Source organism: Amblyomma mixtum, chromosome 2 (genome assembly GCF_055824585.1).
Source record: "Amblyomma mixtum isolate Tamu chromosome 2, ASM5582458v1, whole genome shotgun sequence".
Taxonomy (NCBI): Eukaryota; Metazoa; Arthropoda; class Arachnida; order Ixodida; family Ixodidae; genus Amblyomma; species Amblyomma mixtum.
In genome coordinates this window covers 7,804,432-7,824,283 of record NC_143013.1, presented here as the reverse complement: position 1 = coordinate 7,824,283, position 19,852 = coordinate 7,804,432, and the positions used below count along the sequence as shown (strand labels likewise).

The 19,852-nt window shown below is 47.8% G+C and overlaps 2 protein-coding genes across 4 annotated transcripts; one reads left to right on the top strand and one right to left on the bottom strand.

The window, feature by feature from the left end:
• Positions 1-3,452: 3,452 nt before the first annotated feature.
• On the bottom strand, positions 3,453-7,693 carry Bet3 (blocked early in transport 3). 2 transcript variants are annotated; one of them, XM_089570375.1, is made up of 5 exons: positions 7,377-7,692; positions 7,149-7,246; positions 6,806-6,902; positions 6,051-6,233; positions 3,453-3,656 (listed from the first exon to the last, which is right to left on the bottom strand). In XM_089570375.1, exons 1-5 carry the CDS (start codon positions 7,416-7,418, stop codon positions 3,537-3,539), a joined length of 540 nt encoding a protein of 179 aa, XP_089426501.1. In that variant the 5' UTR covers positions 7,419-7,692; the 3' UTR covers positions 3,453-3,536. The 2 variants fall into 2 exon arrangements, with proteins under 2 accessions (XP_089426501.1, XP_089426502.1); XM_089570376.1 differs by lacking the exon at positions 3,453-3,656 and adding an exon at positions 3,835-3,936 and having other exon boundaries at positions 7,377-7,693.
• Positions 7,694-7,870: 177 nt separating this feature from the next.
• LOC149358322 (RWD domain-containing protein 1-like) lies at positions 7,871-11,759 on the top strand. 2 transcript variants are annotated; one of them, XM_089570374.1, is made up of 6 exons: positions 7,871-8,025; positions 8,175-8,252; positions 8,335-8,462; positions 9,859-10,002; positions 10,929-11,115; positions 11,572-11,759. In XM_089570374.1, exons 1-6 carry the CDS (start codon positions 7,953-7,955, stop codon positions 11,664-11,666), a joined length of 705 nt encoding a protein of 234 aa, XP_089426500.1. In that variant the 5' UTR covers positions 7,871-7,952; the 3' UTR covers positions 11,667-11,759. The 2 variants fall into 2 exon arrangements, with proteins under 2 accessions (XP_089426500.1, XP_089426499.1); XM_089570373.1 differs by having other exon boundaries at positions 8,100-8,252.
• The last annotated feature ends 8,093 nt before the right edge of the window (positions 11,760-19,852 follow it).

The window sequence follows — 19,852 nt, the reverse complement described above, 5'->3', positions numbered from 1 at the left end:
TTTCTCTCCCGGATGTCCCCGCACATGAGAGCGGGGTACGGCGCTCTGCTTGTCACTCCCAATTCCTGTTCCCCAAACGCATCAGTTAAATATACGCCAGCCACAACGTCTGGGCACAATAAGCCTGCTCCTTCAAACTGCGCCAAGCGCAAGTTGGCCACCCGCCCGCCAACCCTTGCGCATGCACGTGCAAACACATACGCACGCGCAGAGGGCGTTTACACCCCACCACTGCTAATTTGATCCGTCAGGTCCAAGCCCTGCAGCAAATTTGGGTCCAGAACGTCTAGTGGTTGGCTGGGCGAGTCGGTAGCAATCCATTTTAACAAGAGAGCACGAGGAGGACCATGACTCCGCAAACTGTCCAGCGTCGGCGTCTGTGTGAAGCCTTCATATGCCAAGCGTGGAAGGTGGATTGTAGGGGGAGTTCTCTCTCTTCACCTGCCACTGGCGATATCAGCTGGCAAGGACGCTTCAGTGCATGGACTCTGGAACTTCCTTTGTGTGTGTGTGTGCAGCGCCTCCTCTATTTTTACAATGCCTGCCGAGTAGGGCTGATCGCTGATCCGACCGTCCAAAATCCTCTCCTGTCCTCCTTTCCTACTCTCCCCCGTCGGCTAGCCTTCGCGCCTGCTGTGCGTCTGTGGGGTTGAGGACCATGTGGGTGGCGCCAGACAACGGAAAGCGGACGAGGCCACTTTGTTATCATTTCTATCTTTCTTCGTGAGGCGGCGCTCTGCATTCTTCATGACTAGAGTTACTGTATATGCTACCAAAGGTATACCTTTGGTAGCATATACAGTAACTCTATTCATGACCATCAGGTGCCTGTCAGGTACGGACGCGTCATTGAGCGCGCTGTTCGTGACGCTGCTCACCGTGGAGCGCTGGTCATCGCGAGGCCGCGCTGCAGGCGCTGGTTTTAAAAGGAGTCACAGAGAGTGCGGCGCAGCGGCGTTGGCATTGCAACGGAAGGCTGTGGCAGCTTTGCCTAATCATGTCGATCTTTTAGCTAAGCTACAACGCTGAAACATTCCGGGAGAGGAACAAACTGCTTGGAGAAAATATGAAATCAAATGGTAAACGTATTTAGTAATAAGTTATGCTATTTTGGCTTTGGATTCTGTCATGTTCAGTAAGGAAAATTGGAGAATGAAATGAAGAAGGCATTTTTCAAGACTACCAGACAGCAATAGCTTTCAAGTCGTAGCTGTACTTTTGTCAGGATAAGCTGTCATTGTTACGACGACTAGATAAAGATTATTCTCTGTCCTTGGCAGCCTGCTGCTACGATAGTTTTGAGAAGCGAAAAATGAACTTCATTCGCAAATATACGGCGCAGCAGCTGTTGCCAAAACATGTCGGAAGTTCTGCCTGGTCCTGACTACAACCAGGCGCTAATAAAACGATGCAAAACAAAGAAAAGCGCCTGAAGAAAAGGAGGCAGATAAAACGGAAATCAAAAACCTCTTCAGCACGTGTTCAGGGGCAGTCACCGTAAAGGCCGAACCGCAAGGCAGAGTTTCTTCGGCACCGCGTCAGCGTCTCTTCTACCGGCGTATCGGCGCCGCAAGAGAGGGCGACCAAACCAGACCAAACCCATGAGGGCGTACGAACTGGCGTCTCCACCCGGACGTTAGGTGTGTTTTGATTGTTGTTGAGCTCCGCTCGCGCACGAGAAGATTTGTCCTCCTCGTGCGTACAAAAGTGGTTGCGCTACAATGCAAACTTCTTAAGGCTGCAAATACCTGCTAATACAAGCAAATAGACACCAAATCTAAAAATGTAAATGGCTGTAAATACAAAGAGTTGCATATACTATTACTGTAAATTGTTGTAAATACCGGGTGTTTCAGCGAACACTTTCAAAAATTCTCATAAGTAGAATTTTCTTGGTAAAGATATGGCTTTTACAGCATGGTATTACCAATGTTGGCGGACACCAGAAAACCGGTAAATCATATTAGGTAGTAAACTGGTTCACTAATTTTTATTAATTAACTTTTTAACTATTACAGTTAGGCGCCTAGTTGCAATTAGATATTTGCAGCCGGTCGTTAGTAATAGCCATATCAGTTTTTAGAATTTCGAAAATGCGATTATCCTCGGCGCTGTGGCTCGACAAAATTTGGCTTTTTCGACTAGTTACGTGCACTGGAGGGGATGCTTAAGGCCAGCATGCTTTCGATAGCGCATGTATTTTTCGCACGATGCAGCCATACTTTGTCGAGCCACAGCAGTGAGGGAAATTGCGTTTTCGAAATTCTAAAAACTGATATGGCTATTACTAACGACCGGCTACAAATATCTAATTGCAACTAGGCACCTAACTGTAATAGCTAAAAAGTTAATTATTAAAATTAGTGAACCAGTTTACTACCTAATATGATTTACCGGTTTTCTGGTGTCCGCCAACATTGGTAATACTATGCTGCAAAAGCCATATCTTTACCAAGAAAATTCTACTTATGAGAATAATTGAAAGTGTTCGCTGAAACACCCGGTTTATGTGAATCAATACGTAAACGTCAACTTCTTTTGTACTGTCTGTGCAGCGAAGTTCCTCAGCTCCACTTCGAGTTTGTTTTATTTAAATATTAAATTTTATATTTGTTGAATTTTTTGTATTTGCAGCTTTATAAAGATGTACAAACGGACTGATCGGCTACATTGAAACAGTTTGAGCATAGACTGCTTCACTTGTGCAAATCGTGCTCATGGACAGAGGGCAGACAATCAACGATTTCTGTTGGGACGTGATTGGTTTTGTTACTCAAGCTAAATGCTTTATGACTGACCGCAAAGCCATCTCAGCCCCACTCTGCTTAACATCAACGTCCTAGAATTGAAGCTTTTGACAGAAATCTGGTCTGAATGCAAGCAGTAGGAGGCTGGAGTGGCACTGCAACCTCGGGAGAAATGTTGGGGAGGCGACCGCCCCCTTGCACCCTGTTCAGAGGTGCCCGCTTCAGTGACAGGTAGCAGCAATTGGGTTCTAGCAATGATGGTGCCTTAGTGAAATTAAAGTGGGTGTAGAGGTCATAGTGGTACAGCTCATGCTCTGGGCAGCAGAACGATTGGACCCTGGAAGCGAAGGTAAGGAAGAATGCCCTCGCATTTCCGTCACATCAATCCAGTTGATCACCCCTTGATTTTTTTATATGGCGCAACAGACAGTAGAAGGAGACATACAGAAACCACAACATAGGATGCCAGCATTGAACTAGCCACGCCTAGTACTTGTCCATCTTTCATACCGTATAATCATGAATCTTGTAGAATACAGTCGCATCAACTGGCCCATCCCAACAGCCACTTGACCAGGATATGCAGTAATGATTTGCAAGTGGATCGGCAGAATAGAATATAACACATATAATGCGAAACTGCCTCGCAACATGCAAAGCACTGCATAGTCAGTCAGAGCATGTGGTAACAAGGAGACTTCAGTCTCAAGGAATGCATGACTTCTTTATTGTTAAGGTGGTGGTGTGCCATCATAAAAACAACACAGCTATGGCACTTCCCCAGTCTCTTCAGTCCTCCCCAGCAGGAATGGCGTCTTCGAGGCGCCTGACGAACTTCACTCGGAGTTCGGAAGTAGAGTCGCCTTTCAGCTGGTCATGGACAAAACAGGCTACCACTTCTGTCTGGACCTGAACAGTCGCAAAGAGCAAGGAATGCCAAGTCACCCTCACTTTGCCTTTCTTCTTGTTCCTTTATTTTTGCCCCATATACAGTCTAGCCCGGTTATAACGAAGTCGGCGGGAATCGGAAATCACTTCGCTATATCCGCTATTTCGTTATATGTGGACTACGAAAAAAAAATGCAAACATCGACATACCGATTTATTGCCGCTGAAAGAAGTCGTCCAGCGTCCCCTGAACACGTTTCGCGAGTGCGGACTGCAGGATTGCGGCTTCCATACCATCCAACTGCGAACCAAAGATCTGGTCGAACTCCGCGATAACGCGATAACGATAAAAATGAGCCACGCTTCCAACATGCACAATGCTGCCGCGCTTTCTCCCTGCCTTGCGCACCGCGGCACCGACATAAAACAAAGCGCGCGCTGCCACACCTCCTGCAGACTGCAGTCCAGCCGTGGCGCCGACTGCCTGGGAGAAATAGAGAACCGAGATTGGCCAAGACGGCCGCTCTCTGCGACGTCATCGAAAAAAAAAAAATCGTCTCTGTTCTTTTTTGCATTTTTCCCCTGCGCGGCGTGCTCTACCGCTCTACGCCGTGGCGCCGTTCAAGGACGGCGCAACACGAGACCGGCGCGTCATGCGATGCAGTGAAGCAACCTTTCGCTCCGCAGGAGAGCAGACGACGCCACGAAAGGACGCCGTCAGCCGAATTTTGCTCTTATTTTCGCGGAAAAAATCGCCTCAAGGACGCAAAAATGTGTTGATTGGCAGATTATTTTTCGGTTGGTATTAAATCTCTTCGTTATATCCGCTGACGCGCTCTTATTTACTTCGTTAAAACCGGACCCAAAATGTATTGAAAATGCAAAAATGGGAATGGGAAATTGAAATCCCTTCGTTATAACCGCTATTTCGCTATAAGTGGCTTCGTTATAAACGGGCTAGACTGTACACTATAAAATTCATGCACTCATATAACAATGTGCTCATATTGTCCAGCGGCAAGTTTTTGAAAGGGATTCACACCAAACCTGACTGTGTGTTCTTCTGTAGAATGGTACCCAAGACATTTAAATAAACATGGATCATCCTGAGGAATTCACCTGAGCTTGGTAAACAATCTACAACTGAATTTCTTATTGGCTGTAATTTCAATTGATTCTCACATCACAAGTAAGGTTGAGGTCACATCAGGCGTACAACTGCTACAGCTGTCCAACCCCCGCTGTCAGCCCAGCTCCTGGGATAGACAAGCTATCGAACGAGCTGGAGCGAATTGAAACGACAAAGCAGTGAGATTGTACTGCAGTCTTTGTACAACTAAACAGGGTGACAGGACAGGACTCTACTTCCCCTTGCCTTGACCCCCTCATGCAGTGCCTGGCTGCCATCAGCACTGCTGGAAGACCAGCCTGCCTTCGTCAACCAGCTGGTGGCTGTGCAACTTCACAGCCACCATTCCCTGCTAAAACCAAAACTACATTCGAGAATGAATTCAATTTTAAATTATTTTCCAGCACAAGTGGTTTCCAGGTGGTGATCTATGGTAATTAATGAATAGCGCATCCCTCCAAAGAAATAAAACAAATTTGATGTCTCCACCTCTTCAATGATGTGTAGCAAGCAGCATCCCGTTAACACTGCTTGCTCGCTATGAGCCACATTGGCATGCGAGTCAAATGGCTCCCAATTACTCGCAATGCAGTCCACACACTAACTGGCACTTATAGTGCTGGCCACCTTACAGTCCTGTGCTGTTCTCTCGTGTTTCTGGATTACGGTCAGACCTAGACAAGTTGGATCCTTCCCTGATAGAGTCGTATGTGACACCACTGGTTCCAGAACAACTTCAGAACAACTGCAGTGCTTGCGTCTAGAGAACACAAATGTATCACACGTTATAGGAAGAAATTTTCCAGATCGTCGAATGCCCTTCATAATACGAACTGCACATATATCAATGCTGATATCGAATCCCACAACATATACACGCCAACAGTAAACAACTGCTTTTTCTTTTCCGTAGCACAAGCAGTTTGAAGTGGCCAAGTGACAGTGGTATGAATGCTTCCTTTTGAAACATTTTACATGACCGATGTCATGTGACCCACCTTACACATAGATGACTCACCTCAGCCCCTCAACAGCTGGCAAAAACTTGTGTCTCGTCACGGCTCCCAATAATTTCGACCACCTGGGGTTAATGTGCACTGACATCGCACAGCTCACGGGCATTTCGCCTCCATCGAAATGCAACCGCCACAGCCGGGATCGAACCCGCATCTTCCAGGTCAGCAGCTGAACACCATAACCACTGAGCCACCGCGGCGATGCCAAAGAAAAATGCTGTACTTATTGCAACGACAAAGTTCTCCACATCATTTAAACCTGCAGCTCACCATTTCAAGTGCTCCTCGAATCACCCCTGGAATGATGTTGCTGTACTTGAGGTTAGCATGGCTCTCCGGCAACTCAACAAACTCAGTGAGTGGGTTGCTTTCCAGTATAAGTGAGAACTCATCGCCCGCTGGACTCCAGTTTGTGATGGATGGATTAATACCCAGGTACATCTTGAAGGCCATCTGCGCAGAGCATCACCAAGACTGAGGAACTGACAGCACACACCTCCAGTTTAAACGCAGCTTTCTAATATTTTTTTTCTTTCTTTAAGTCCCAACGTATCAAAATCTGCACGAGAAAAATCCATACTTGCACTTATTACCTAATCAATGAATGAGCTAAAGAAAGGGAATAAGACCAGGTTGTAGCGAATTTTGTGATGTCACTTAAGTCTGTTTCGTGCAGTGTCAAGAAGCTGGTAGCATTTTAAAATGCCCACATATATTTTTATATCCTGGCCTTTCAAGCATAACAGTAATAAAAACAAAACCGCTGCCAGTGCAAAGGTTGCACTGTTGTGCCCAAGCCACTTTTGTTTGCATAACAGGCAGTGATGAAGAGCTTCAAGTTGGTGGTGATATGTTCCACGTGATGAAGGCGTCTGAAATCGACACTGGGATATTGGGAAAAACTCCCAACTTTTATTTACTGTGCTGCCTGTGTGCCCTAAAGATGACAATAAGTTTTCGATTACGTCATAACTGTGAACAAAGCAAATGCTGAGACTAACGACAGGGCCCAGCCAGACACGCACCTGAACCTTGTCAGCAGTGTCTCGAAAGTCAAAACATCTGCCCACGTTTGTCCGTGCTAGGAAGTCTTCAATCAGCCTAAGTCCTATGTTGTAGCCCCTGAAACAGTACATAAATCAATTATATGATTCAATTTTTAAATTTACAGTTACTTCTGTATTAATACAGAAGTAACTGTAACCGCCATGCAGAATGAGCACAGCAGAAACAAAATTTATCCTTCACTGATTACTTCAGTCACAAGCTCGTTTCCTCTGAAAATACAATGGCTGAAAACTAGACGCAACCAGAGAGTCAATACTGCTGCTTATCGTATCTTTACGTGCACTTCCCGCTGGTACTCACATTCGATCTAGCTGCTTGTTGACTTCCTCATCGCTCTCATAATCCTTCAGCATTTGAGCCACCAGAGAGCCATAGGTGAGTGTGAAGAGCTCGGAGCTCTGAAGGTGGAAAACCAGAGAACAAGTTTCGGATTAATCGGAGGCGATGCTCCGGGCTCGGAGCATTGCTCCATGGCTAGCGGGCACTACATAGAAAGGCACGATAAAAGCGCGGAAGAGTCGGTCGTACCACTTTCTTTGGGTCGGTACTTCGCACAGCTTGCCGGGACATGGTAGAGTCAGATGTAATCTCAGTTTAGTCCACCACTTGAGAAACGAACATGCGCTGACCACGAACGTGCCGGTGAAGAGGATTTTTAAAGTGCAGTAAATTAAATGTATCTCTGAAAACACACAGAACGTGGAGGGAATTCACGTGAACGCGTTGGAGTTCATAAATCTGCAACGCCCCTAACAAAAACACAACACACCCCCCATGTTAGCTCACGCTTCCAAAAATCTGCCCAGACCACCATTAATAAGCAAGCACCAAGCGCTCCGTCCAGGTTCCGTTTCCGCCGTCACTGTCACGTGGTGCCTTCGATAGAACTTGAAATATAAAATAACACAAAACAAAACCAAATACCTGTCAATTAAGATTAAATCAGTAAATAATGCTTCTAAACCCCTTCAAATTTATCTTAGGCACATCAAAGTGGACACGGTGCGACGGCGCTGCCAACATTCCTGTCTCGTCAATATGGCGGCTTCCATGTGTCGTGTTTGAGAAGTAACCTTTACGGCTGTAGTAGCAGCGCGTAGGAAGATGACAGACTTTCAAGAGGAGCAAAAAAATGAAATAGAAGCGTTGGAATCCATCTATCCCAGTGAACTTGAAAGTAAGCATTGTGAGATACATGTGTTTGTTTTGCTTACCCTTTTTCTTCCGTGCTGCCTCGTTTGTGCGTGACAGGCATTATGAAGCAGTCGACTGATGGGCCAGGTTTGGTTTTCTCGATCTGTCACGCTGTTTTACTGTTCTCTGCAGTCTTAGAAACAGACCCTTACCATGCCTTCACAATTGACATCAAAGCCGACGCTAGTGAAGATCCCGAAGATGAGCAAAGTAAGAGACGCACGCATCACGTACGGGAACCTGTCACGAATGATAAGTTATCTCATCTTGTGTTTCACTATTACGATTCCAGTGTCGGTGAAGTTGAAGTTTACTTACGTGCCTCGGTACCCGGAGGAAGGGCCCCTGATTGAGGCAGCCGAATACGAGAACATGACAGATGAAGACATCGACGCCTTTATGGCCATCCTTAAAGAACAGGTAATATGTCATCTAAAGTTCTGTTCTTTGCCGAGTTGTCCTGCGTTTTATAGTCTTGCGTTTGAAACCGTGAACTCGACAATTGACCACAAGGACTCCTACATTAGTTTACTTGGTTCTACCTTCCAAATCGCATTAATGGAAGTGTCAGCGAAGGGGAGAATTTACAAGCCTGAGGGAAACGCGATATGTGGAGTCACCGTTCGGCTTCCTAGTACTTGCTACCTCATAAAGTACTGGACAGTAATTTGTGTGAGGTTATTTTGGGATAGAAAAAAAAACATGGTTGGTTATTAGAAAACGGAAGGCGCGGTAACTGTCACTTCTCGGCGGACACCTCAACTGCGCCATGAGGGAAGGGAATAAGCGAGTGAGAGAGAGCGAGGTGCCGTAGTGGAGGGCTCCGCAGTAATTTAGACCACCTGAGGATCTTTAACTTGCGCGTGTTTTGCGTTTCGCCTCTATCAAAAAGCTGCCGCCATGTTTGGGTTCCAACTTGGGTACTCCGGCTCAGTAGCCAAGCGCCCTAACCACTGACCCGCTACAAAGTCGCCGCAGTCAACCTCTAAAATGCTCAGTCAACTCAAACTTACCTCCTCATTGCAAAGATGACATTGTGCTTGCAAAAAATAAAAAGTTTACAATTCCGAATGTTTAAATGTAGCCAGAGATGACTTAGCAATTTAGAGGTGGATTGTGGCAACTTACTAGATGGTTGTACGACTTGCCACTGTGACAGCGAAGCAAGGCTTGCAGCATATAGTTTGCGGCAAGGCAAAAATAAGCTTGTAAAGCTAAAGGTATTGTCATGTGGCATTGTCTGAACAAAATCATAAATAAATTTTGCAAGCCTTTAATGAAACATCCTGCGAAAAAAACCGCAGATGATCAGTGCGATTCATGCAGTGGTTCATGCATTCGCATTGGTGTTTGCCTGGCGTTTGCATCTCCTGCACTCTGCTTCAGCTACTAAATGACGCTGCATGTCATCTTCACTGAGCGCATTTTGCTTCTGAAGCTTTGCCTCCACTGCAGCATCCCTGTTGCGCTTATGGCTTCAGAAAGAGGAGGAAAATGCTCAGTATGTGTCTGGCTGCTTCAAAGTGTGAAGCACTGTCTCCACTTCTCTGAATGGACACCATGCCCACATTCCACTCTGCAGCCTCATCCTGACACTACCAGGCAGATTTTGCAAACATGGCAGTAGTAATGCCAAAGCATTCAAAAAATATTTTTGTTTGTGTTTCAAAGGAGAGGTACACATTCGATACCTTCCCTATCACTTGCAGTTTACATGATGGCCATCTCTTGAGTACAGTACAAGTAGGATTTGTGTTAGCCCTTCGATGTGTGGAACACTTCAGGTAACCTGTGCCCAACAATTGTGTCTTTGCAGGTTCAAGAAAACCTAGGTATGGCCATGATCTTCACATTAGTCTCTGCTGCAACTGAGTGGCTGAATCAGCACACAGAAACCGTCAAATTCAACAAGGCTGAAGCCAAGAGGATACAAAAGGAAAAGGATGAGGAGGCAGAGAGGGTGATACAATCCTTGCCTTTCCTGCTGTTGTTTCTACAGTTGGATACTACTCAAGAACACCCTACAGCGAATGGCGTTGACCGATTGTCATGGCTTCGTGGATGATCCGGTTAATCTCCTTGCACCTGCCAGCCCCCTGTGATGTCACTCTAGCAGGTGCGAGGGGATTAACCACGATATCACGGCAGCCATCTGACACCATTGGCTGCAAGGCCTCCTTTAATGTGCATTCGCTGTTTCGTTCTTGAGTTTTATCCACTACAGTATGCATAATCAGGTCTTCAACAGCTACCCAATATGCTTGTGGTTCTGATTCCATTTCAGTGCCATTTTAAATTTTAAGCTGTGTAAACCTGGAACACCTTCCTTTCATTTACAACTGCTGCTGGCAGGTCACTCTCAAGGCATCTGTTTATATAGTAGGGCTATGTAAATGGCTGAAGTGAGGTTACTGCAACTATGGCAGGAGTGTTCAAAACATTAGCTTTGACAGACCTGTAGCTCTGAATTGTCCATTATTTCGAGCTTCTTATAAGCTGTCGAAAGAAAATTGATTTTTTTTTTGTTTTATACATTCATGTATGATCTAGCCTCTTTCTTTCTTTGTGTGATGCAAATGTTTTGGTTTGCTTTATCCGGCTGTGATCTACCTAGAGCTTGAGCTCTGCGTGGGTCACTAGCGAAAAAACCCTTGTGTGTCCTGGTGGAGCCTCCAGCTGCTACCACTTGGCAAGGCAAATGACTCAAGTAGGGGATCTTAGGAAGCCTGTGAGCTTTATGCTTTTGTTTTAGGTGACATTGAGGCTTTCTGAATTGCCTAAACAGAAGTAATTGTCTCATTTGTAGCGTTTTCTCTTTACTTCCTTTGATACCTTCTTATGGCAGCCATGCAAGCAATTAAACTTTCATTCTACTGCGTGCTGCAGGTTAAATTTGAAGGTACCAGGGTCACTGTGGAGTCGTTCCTTGCGTGGAAGAGCAGATTTGACGCAGAGATGGAGGAAATTAGGAACAAGGACAAGACACTGATTGCATCAGGAAAGCTGACGGGCCGAGAACTCTTTGAAAAGGACCAGAACCTTGTCGACTCGGATCTCCAGTTTATGCAAGATGGTAGGTGGTTTTAACAACTCTCTGCTAACTTTGAAAGTGGTAGGAGAAACGCATGCGAAGGAAGTTTGATAGAGGTAGTTTTCAGCACTTGATATGCAGCTCCATAGACTTGGGCAATGATGCACGAGTAAAGAGCTGCGAGTCATTTTGCTAGCCTTGTAGACTTTTTTTTTTTGGTAGGCCTGACATATGTAGCATTTTTAATGTACGAGAATTTAAAAATTTCTAAAATTCGGGAATTTTGCTGTTGTATCATCATGATACGGGTGGTATTTCTATTTCATTGGAGGCTGTAGCACTAGTTGGAATGTAGGCACCAGAAGCTGCTCATTTGGTAGAAATATTGCTATGCTCACATCCAGCGGTTGAGGTTTTCGTAAGCACAGTGCAGAATAAATCGGACAAGACTGAAAGATTGATTCCTTAAGCAAGCTTCTGTCACCTATATTCTTTCAGGAGAGGAAGATGTCAAAGTGGATGAATCATTGTTTCAAGAACTGGAGGATTTGGACCTGGAGGAACTTGAAGAACCCGATGATATAAAAGCATGACAATAGGAACAAGCTTGTTGACATTTTTCTTAACCATGTTTGTTTTCCTAACTCTGACAATAAACACTTTCTAGGGCACGAAAGTTATATATACGCCTGCCTAATGGCTTCAGTATTTGGCAGTCATGCCAGTACTTACATTGGCATGTGCAGCAAAACTTTTCTGACTCGACACTGCATTCCCTACAGCCTTGCAACACACCCTCCCAAAACTACTCCGGCCATCCAGAGGAAGATCAGAACTGTAAACAAACCCTTTGTCAGAAGGACACTGCAGTGTATTGGGGCCTAACCACGTTCTGAGGCTTCACTTACAGTTACTTCGGCCCCGTTTTTTGCACACCCCAGAGCATACTGAAAGGCCATGCCAACACTTCCTGTAGAGACCATCAGGCGTTTTCATATTTATCTTTCATAAAATTGGCATATTTATGTTGTACCCGTGATGGGGCTATTATACGAGTAAATAAACAGTATTGTTCTGTTTTACTGTGCCAGAACAACTACAATGGGGTACAACTACAATGGGGTACAAAAAAAAACAGCATTTTTGTTAGCACTTGGCCACGGTCTGCAGTGTCCTGTATTACTCTGCTAGCAAATCTCAACAGTAAACGAAATCAGCTTCTTAATATCAATTTATTAAATAAGCCAGGTATGAAAATGAAAGCGTTTAACCTTTTTCTTATCAGCTTCTTGTTATAAGTTACACAAGAAAAGTTTTAACGGACTACTTTTTCTGTCGCGGAGGAATTCTGTGCAGTTGTCCCGATTGTGGGCGGAGCTTCACTGCAGACTTAAAAGGGACACCGAGGAGAAATTGAAGTTGGCTTGTATCGATAAATTACCCGCTCCTGATTACAAAAACGCCACTCATACTGACAACAAAGCTCTTGTAACGTCCAGGGGGATCTGAGTAAATGTGCGCAGTTACTCAGATCCCCCTGGACAATAGCAAGCATGTCCCGGTGCAAATATATTTTGCATCTAGTCCTGACACCCTCCGCTGCATGGTTTATCATGTTGACAGCACAAGTCCTCCGAAGGAGGTGCGGGCTAACATACGCTGCAAGTCTCACGTAGTACTGCAAGCACGGCCTATGGGACGCCGGGGCTCATACCTGCTCGTTCTGCAAGGCCCTTTGACTCTGCCGGAGTACCTTACTTACTACGGTGCGATTATCAAACCACAGCCCTTCCGACCACGTCGTATTTTTTGCTATCATTGCCACAAAGAAGGCCATATGCAAACCACCTGCCCTAATCCTGCTGCTGTGGTCGACATGAATGAACCATCAGTTCTTTGCGCCTTGTGCAAATCGCCGGACCATGATATACGCTCTCCCGCTTGTCCAAAGAAGAAGCGAGCGAAGAACCTGCACACTGCACAAGCCATCTGTTAAACAGGATATTCCTACAAGTAATTGTTTTGCTGCCCTCGCATGTGATGACAACGACTTCCCTGAGCTTCCTTCAACTGACCCCGCTGCGCAGCAACCGTCTTCTCGGCAGCGTTCATACGCACAAGCGGCTCGCCTTTGTAGATCAAATGATACACCAACACGACCAGTGCATCCCTCACAAGTGGATTCCACAGATGAAGACGCAGCTTTAGAAAATGCTATCGTGGAGGCTCGCCGTCGACTAGACGAACTCACCCAGCGCCGGGAACAGCGACGTTCTCACTCCTCTAGAAGAACATTAACCACTCGGGAGCAATCTTCACAGGAATCACCCCCAATAACCACTGGACCACAATCATGTGCCGACCACCCGTTAACCGTGACTACCCCGACAGTGGATAAAATATTGGCGCTCATGAAGCAGTTGACCTCCCTCATCATAGAAGCTCTTCGGCCTAGCCATGGATAGTGCATCATCTATGGTGGTGCAGTGGAACTGTCGAGGCTTTGCTAATAAGGCCACTGAGGTGAATATCCGCCTTCGTGACGGAAAGTTGAAGGCATGGGCGTTCCTGTTGCAAGAGCATAATTCACTACCACGCCTTTCAGGATTCTGCGCATACAATTCACCCTCGATCCCTGATCGCCGTTGCATCGCCTCCTCCCTCACCCCAGGTAAATCTGCAATTTATATTCACAGATCCATTCCCCATACTCCGCTAGACCTTTCACGGTGGTGCAACACACGTCAAGAGGTCGTCGCCATTCTTGTTAAACCAGCGCGCACCCCTCTTATTCTAGTTTCTTTTTATGGCCGTCCTAGCTCCGCATCTCCCAATCTTGGATGGGTACGTTTCCTTCGTTGTACCAACCCGGGTATCCCTATTCTAGTTGGTGGAGACTTCAACGGCGCACACACTTCGTGGGGTTACCCAGCAGATTCCTCAAGGGGTGCGCACATCCAAGGCAGCTTTTCAGATAATTCCTTTCAACTTTTAAACCACCAGAATACCTCTACCCGCCCAAGAGGTGGCCCGTATTCACCTGACTTGACTTGGTGGTTAGGGCCCGGTAACCCTCGTTGGGATGTTGAATCAGACTCTTGGGGTAGTGATCACTGCCCTATTTTTATCTCCCTCACTCCTTCGCGTCTACGGAAAGTACGCCGCAGCGTACGCATAACATCATGGGACTCTGTACGCGCTGACAATCGCTTAACTACATTCAACCCGTCTTCAGCAGTGTCTACCCTCTCTGATGTTCTTGCAACTCATACTATTACCAGTACTGTAAATGAAGGCGACCCAAACCCGGACATACACCTCCTGAATCTGTGGGCTCTTCGTCGCCAGGCCGATCATTATGCTTCTCGCAACCCTGAGGACCCCTTGGCTCTTCCCTCTCTTCACCGAGCTACCGCCCGAGCGCGGCGTTATGCAAAGCAACTAGGCAGGAAACGCTGGGCTGCATGGTGTGCCCGCCTGTCCTCTACGCAGGGCAATCGACATCTTTGGAGAGTGTTTCACGCCATGGAGCGCCCTTCTCAGGTTACACTGAAAGCATTCGCCTCGCGCTGAATGTGGACGAAGATACATTTGCACAACAAGCGGCCCGTCAGTTTTTTCCACACCATGACTGCACCCCTACATCTCCCCCAGTCTTATCGGTTACAGAGCCTTCCGATGAGGTTACTTCTGATTTAACCATGGCAGAATTGCTAGCCTCCATTGAACGCCTCAAAACTACCACTTCTCCCGGGCACGATGGCATACCAAACTCTTTATTCCGTAACTTGGATGGGTCTGCTTTGCAAACCCTACTGGATACTTTCAACCAAGTGTGGCGTTCTGGTGTCATCCCTGGAGAGTGGAAGCATTCTATTGTGGTCCCAATACCCAAGTCAGGTCAGCCTACAGTATCTCTTTCGGCCCTTCGTCCAATTTCTCTCACGCCTACCATCTGCAAGCTTTACGAAAGCATTCTCCCCGCACGCTTGTCGTGGTGGCTAGAATCACACGATTGTTACCCAGATTCCCAAATAGGTTTCCGTCCCCAAATTGGAACGGAGGATGGTCTTGCTACTTTGGCTACTGACGTGCTTCACCACTCTCCGCATAGTCACCTCGTTCGAACGGTGATCGCGACAGACATAACAATGGCATATGATAACTTCCTTCACTCTGCCATTCTTGCCTCCCTTCAAACTCTTGGTCTCCCTGACCGGTTTCTCCTATCCATTCACGCCTTTTTAACAAATCGTACCTTCAGTGTACGGGTCCATGGAAAGCCCTTTGGTAACTTCACTTCCAATAGAGGAGTGCCCCAGGGCTCCGTTCTCGCCCCCACATTATTCAATGTGGCTTTTATTCCTCTTGTTAGAGCCCTAGAGACCATCCCTTCTATCCGTGTGCTTGCGTACGCCGATGACATAACCTTGTGGTGCTGTCACCCAGATGCGTCTATCCATCAGTCGGCCCTCCAACATGCGCTAGATGTCTTGACATCTCGCCTCCCACCTCTGGGTCTAACCCTATCGCCTACTAAGTCATGTTTCATTCGCATTGGTAACAAAGCCGGCTTACGGAAAGCTGCCCCTTTAAATTTTGCAGTAGATAGTTCTCCGATTCCTCAGGTAGAAACTGTTCGTATTCTTGGCCTCCTCCTTCATACCTCTGGGACTGGCACCCCTTGGCTGACAGCCACACGTAAATCAGCTAACGCTACAATAGGTCTGATTCGTCGCATAGCTATGCGATCTGGTGGCGCACGTGCTCATACGGCCCGCCAGCTTGTGCGCTCTATCCTTCAGCCACGGATAATATATCAGGCACAATTTCAACGTCTCACCCGCAGACAGTGGGACTCCCTTGAGGCTATCAATCGTGAGGCTATGCGCGCCATAACATTTTTGCCTCGTTTGACACCCATACCCGTGCTTCAGGAGTTCGCCCAAATTAATACTCTCAGTGAACTCATCGACCAGCGGGTGGCAAACAGAGCTCGCAAACAGTCTCTACAACTTCATCGTTTAAAGACGCTCCCTCCGTGGTCGTATTGTCAGCTCACAGACAATCGCCCCACTGTTTCCCCGTCGGTATCAGCCGCGCATCTGCCTGAAGGGTGCATATTGTACACCGATGCATCACATACTGCAGAGCGGGGAGTTACTGCTGTATATAGTCCCTCCCATCCGCATCTCAACTCTTGTGCGACGTACACCGCAGATACATGTACCCCCCTGGCATTGGAACTTCAAGCCATTTACAATGCCATTGCTTCCCTTCCGCTCGTTCCTACATTCAGTGCAGTTCATATTTATACAGACTCCCTCGCCGCCCTTAAACAGTTTAAGGCTGTTCGACGCACATTCCAGATTACACAATCAATTCACCTACTCTGCGCAAAATACCCATGTCCTGTACGCATACACTGGATTCGCGGTCATGCTCACGATCCACATAACATTCAAGCAGATGCTATGACTCACATTGACACATCAGACGATCCGCCACCTTCCCCTCTTCCCCCAGATCCGTTCCTGTCCCATGTCTCCGATTCACAAGCTCTGCGCCAGCGAACACGCGCTCTAATTCCTCCGTGTTCGCACCCTCTCCCCCGTAGTCTTACTCGGCAGGAGGAGGTATCAGTGCGCCGGATTCGGGCAGGGGCGGCCCTGACCCCTTCTGTCCGTTATCGGTGGGGTGATAAATATCTGCCAGCAACTGACAGGTGCCCTCACTGCGGCGCTGCACCGGACATTTGTGATGTGCGGCACCTGTTGTGGACTTGCCCAGCGACGGCCCCTATTAGAAAACGGCTCCTCAGGGAGGTCGGCCTGTGGTGGAACCGCGACGGGGACTATGTGAAGTGGACTATGGACAATCACTTCACAAGCAGCCTATGCGAGTACCTCGCCGAAACTGGTCTACACTCCTTCTTTTAACTTTCTGTAACCTACATTCCACTCCCCCTTTTCTCAACTTATGCCTCATGGCAGACTTCTCGAATAAAAAAAAAACAAAATACAGGTTTCGCCGCCACTGGCCAAGCTCGCAAGTACAAGCGTGATGACGTCATAAGACAAGACAGTTCCTAGAACTCCCTAACCTCGTGCGTAGGAAAGCTTATGGAACGCGTCATCCAGGCTAGACTGACACGCTTCATGGAGCAGAACAACCTGTGGCCGCACGAGATGGTCGGGTTCCGGCCGGGCTTGTGTACGCAAGACGTGATGCTTCGCTTGCAACATGACATTATAAATTCGAGATCCAAAGACGCGAAGGTGATTTTAGGTTTAGATCTAACCAAAGCCTTCGACAATGTTAAGCATGCGGCCGTCCTTGCGGGGCTTCAGGACCTAGGTGTCGGCAAAAGGACGTATAATTACATCAAGGATTTCCTTTCGCACAGGACGATAAAACTAAAATTTCAGGACTTAGAATTCCCCAAGGTTTACCTGGGAAGTAAGGGAACGCCACAGGGATCGGTGCTCTCCCCCTTCCTTTTTAACGTGGCAATGAGGGGCCTTCCCGCCGCACTCAGGAATATAGACGGCATAAAATTTAGCTTGTACGCAGATGACATCAACATATGGTTGAACAGTGGTAGTGACGGTAGCATAGAAGAGCGGCTGCAGGCAGCGGCAGACACTGTAGTGTCCTACGCGGCCGAAAGGGGCCTTGTGTGTTCGCCGCAGAAATCGGAACTCTTTGTTTACAATCCGAAAGCGCTCCGGTGCAAGCGCGACTGGAATTTTGAAATTAAGGTAGAGGGCAAAGCTGTACCGCAAGTTAATCACATCAGGATCCTCGGACTTTTTATCCAAGAGGACGGTTACAATGAAGGAACGATCAAGAAGCTCAGCAACTACGCTGCGCAAGTAACAGGGATCTTCAGGAGGGTCGCGCTGAAGGGCAGGGGCCTCAAAGAAAGTAGCCTCTTGAAACTGACGCAGGCGTATATTATTAGCCGAATATGCTATGCCACGCCATTCCTCGATATTAGGGTAAACGAGAGAGAGAAGATCGACGCAATTATTCGGCGTTGCGTCAAGAGGGCGCTGGGCGTACCTATCTCCACGTCTACAGACCGCCTGTTGGAAATGGGGGTGCATAATACTTGGATTGAACTAGCCGAGGCGGTGCGAATCGCCCAGCTCGAAAGACTGAGTACAACGAATACGGGCCGGACCATCTTAGAGTGGGTCGGCCGAAAAGTAGATAGGGGCGTATGCGACAAGGTCGCCCTACCGCCACAATGTCGCGAGAATATCATCGTTCCCCCCCTCCCCCGCAACATGCACCCAGAACATCACAGGGAAAGACGGGAAAAGAGGGCGGAGGCGCTGGTTAAAAGGGCCGGGAACTTCAGGGCGAATGAGGTTGCCTACGTGGACGCAGCGAGTGGCAGGTCGGGGGCGGCGGTCGCCTCAGTAGTCGACGGCCGAGGTGCACCAGTCGCCGCCGCCTCTATTAGGAGTAGAAACATAGATACGGCCGAGGAGGTCGCAATAGCGCTTGCTTGCGCCGGAACCAAGGCTAGTTTGATTCTTAGTGACAGCAAAACAGCAATCTGCAACATCGGAAAGGGCAGGGTCTCGCCAGAAACGGCTCGAATTCTGTCCGCAGCCAAAATTGATCGCAAGATCACCTTAATTTGGGTCCCAGCACACACATCCGTCCCCGGTAACGAGGCGGCCCACATGTTAGCCCGAGATCTCTACTTCCGGGTAACTGTAGAGCCACCCGACCCCCAGGGGATGGACGAACGTTTGCAAACATACGCGGAAATCGCCGTGCACTACCGGTTAGGCAGGCGTCTAATGCCACCACCAGATCCAAACTTAACCAATACAGAGGCCATCGCCTGGCGACGATTACAGGCCGGAAATTTCGTTAACCCTGTCTGGTTATTTCAAACCACTTTAGACGATAAAAAAGATGACAAATGTAAGACCTGCGGAGCGAGGGGGACCCTCGATCATATAATTTGGCAATGCCCTGGATCCCCGGGTGCTGAGGACAATATTAAGAGTAGAGAAGCCTGGGAGGCCCTTCTGCGAAGCGAGGTCCCCGCCGACCAGAAACGAGCTGTCCGCCTGGCGGCTGAAGCCGCGAAGAGACAATGTATCTTCGCCAGTCTTTAGTCGCGGAGGTCCCGTCCCCCGTCCCCTAGGCCTGCGTGCCAGGGACGGGGAGTAGGGGGCCTCCTACATCGGTGGAAATAAAAGTTATCATCATCATCAGTTCCTAGAACCAATGGTTCTAGCAACACTGGGACACAAGAAGCTACGAATCACTGAGGCTGACAAACGTAGGTTGCGCGGTTGAGTACTGAAGTAAGTTTTGTTTTTAAACTAATAGGTGGTGGTGTAAAACATTTATTTATACTATATAGAGAGGTATTGCTTGGACCGTGCCTGAAGGGCCCGGCCCTCACAATCAGTAGGAGGGATCCCTAGTCCGGGACCCCTGTGGCCTCCGCGGCGGCCAGAGCTCTTGTCACCGGGGCTCGTTGGTCCTGGAGAGTTGAGCAGCCGAACAGGGCAGCCTCCCAGTCCTCTCGGGTGGGGTGGGGTGGGCTTTTATCACACACGGAAGACCGACAAAAGACAACCTGAATGTTGTAAGCGAAGAAAATCAATACTCAGCGGCGCCACAGGCGGCCAGATGAGTTTCGGTATATCATGGCGCTTCGCGTCTATGCGTTGTGCATGCCCGCGTGGTTTTGACGCGTCTCGATTTATAAGCGCGGAACAGCACAGGAACTCCAAGTGCCGCTCCA

Excerpts from the sequence above, each read along its gene's own strand:
- Bet3 (XM_089570375.1), bottom strand. The coding sequence starts at position 7,418 with ATGTCCCGGCAAGCTGTGCGAAGTACCGACCCAAAGAAAGTG. Across the intron at positions 6,903-7,148 it reads AACAAGCAGCTAGATCGAAT|GGGCTACAACATAGGACTTA; the intron begins GTGAGTACCAGC and ends GTACTGTTTCAG. Across the intron at positions 6,234-6,805 it reads ACACTGCTGACAAGGTTCAG|ATGGCCTTCAAGATGTACCT; the intron begins GTGCGTGTCTGG and ends TGCTCTGCGCAG.
- LOC149358322 (XM_089570373.1), top strand. The coding sequence starts at position 7,953 with ATGACAGACTTTCAAGAGGAGCAAAAAAATGAAATAGAAGCGTTGGAA. Across the intron at positions 8,026-8,099 it reads CTATCCCAGTGAACTTGAAA|GCATTATGAAGCAGTCGACT; the intron begins GTAAGCATTGTG and ends TGTGCGTGACAG. Across the intron at positions 8,253-8,334 it reads AGATCCCGAAGATGAGCAAA|TGTCGGTGAAGTTGAAGTTT; the intron begins GTAAGAGACGCA and ends TTACGATTCCAG.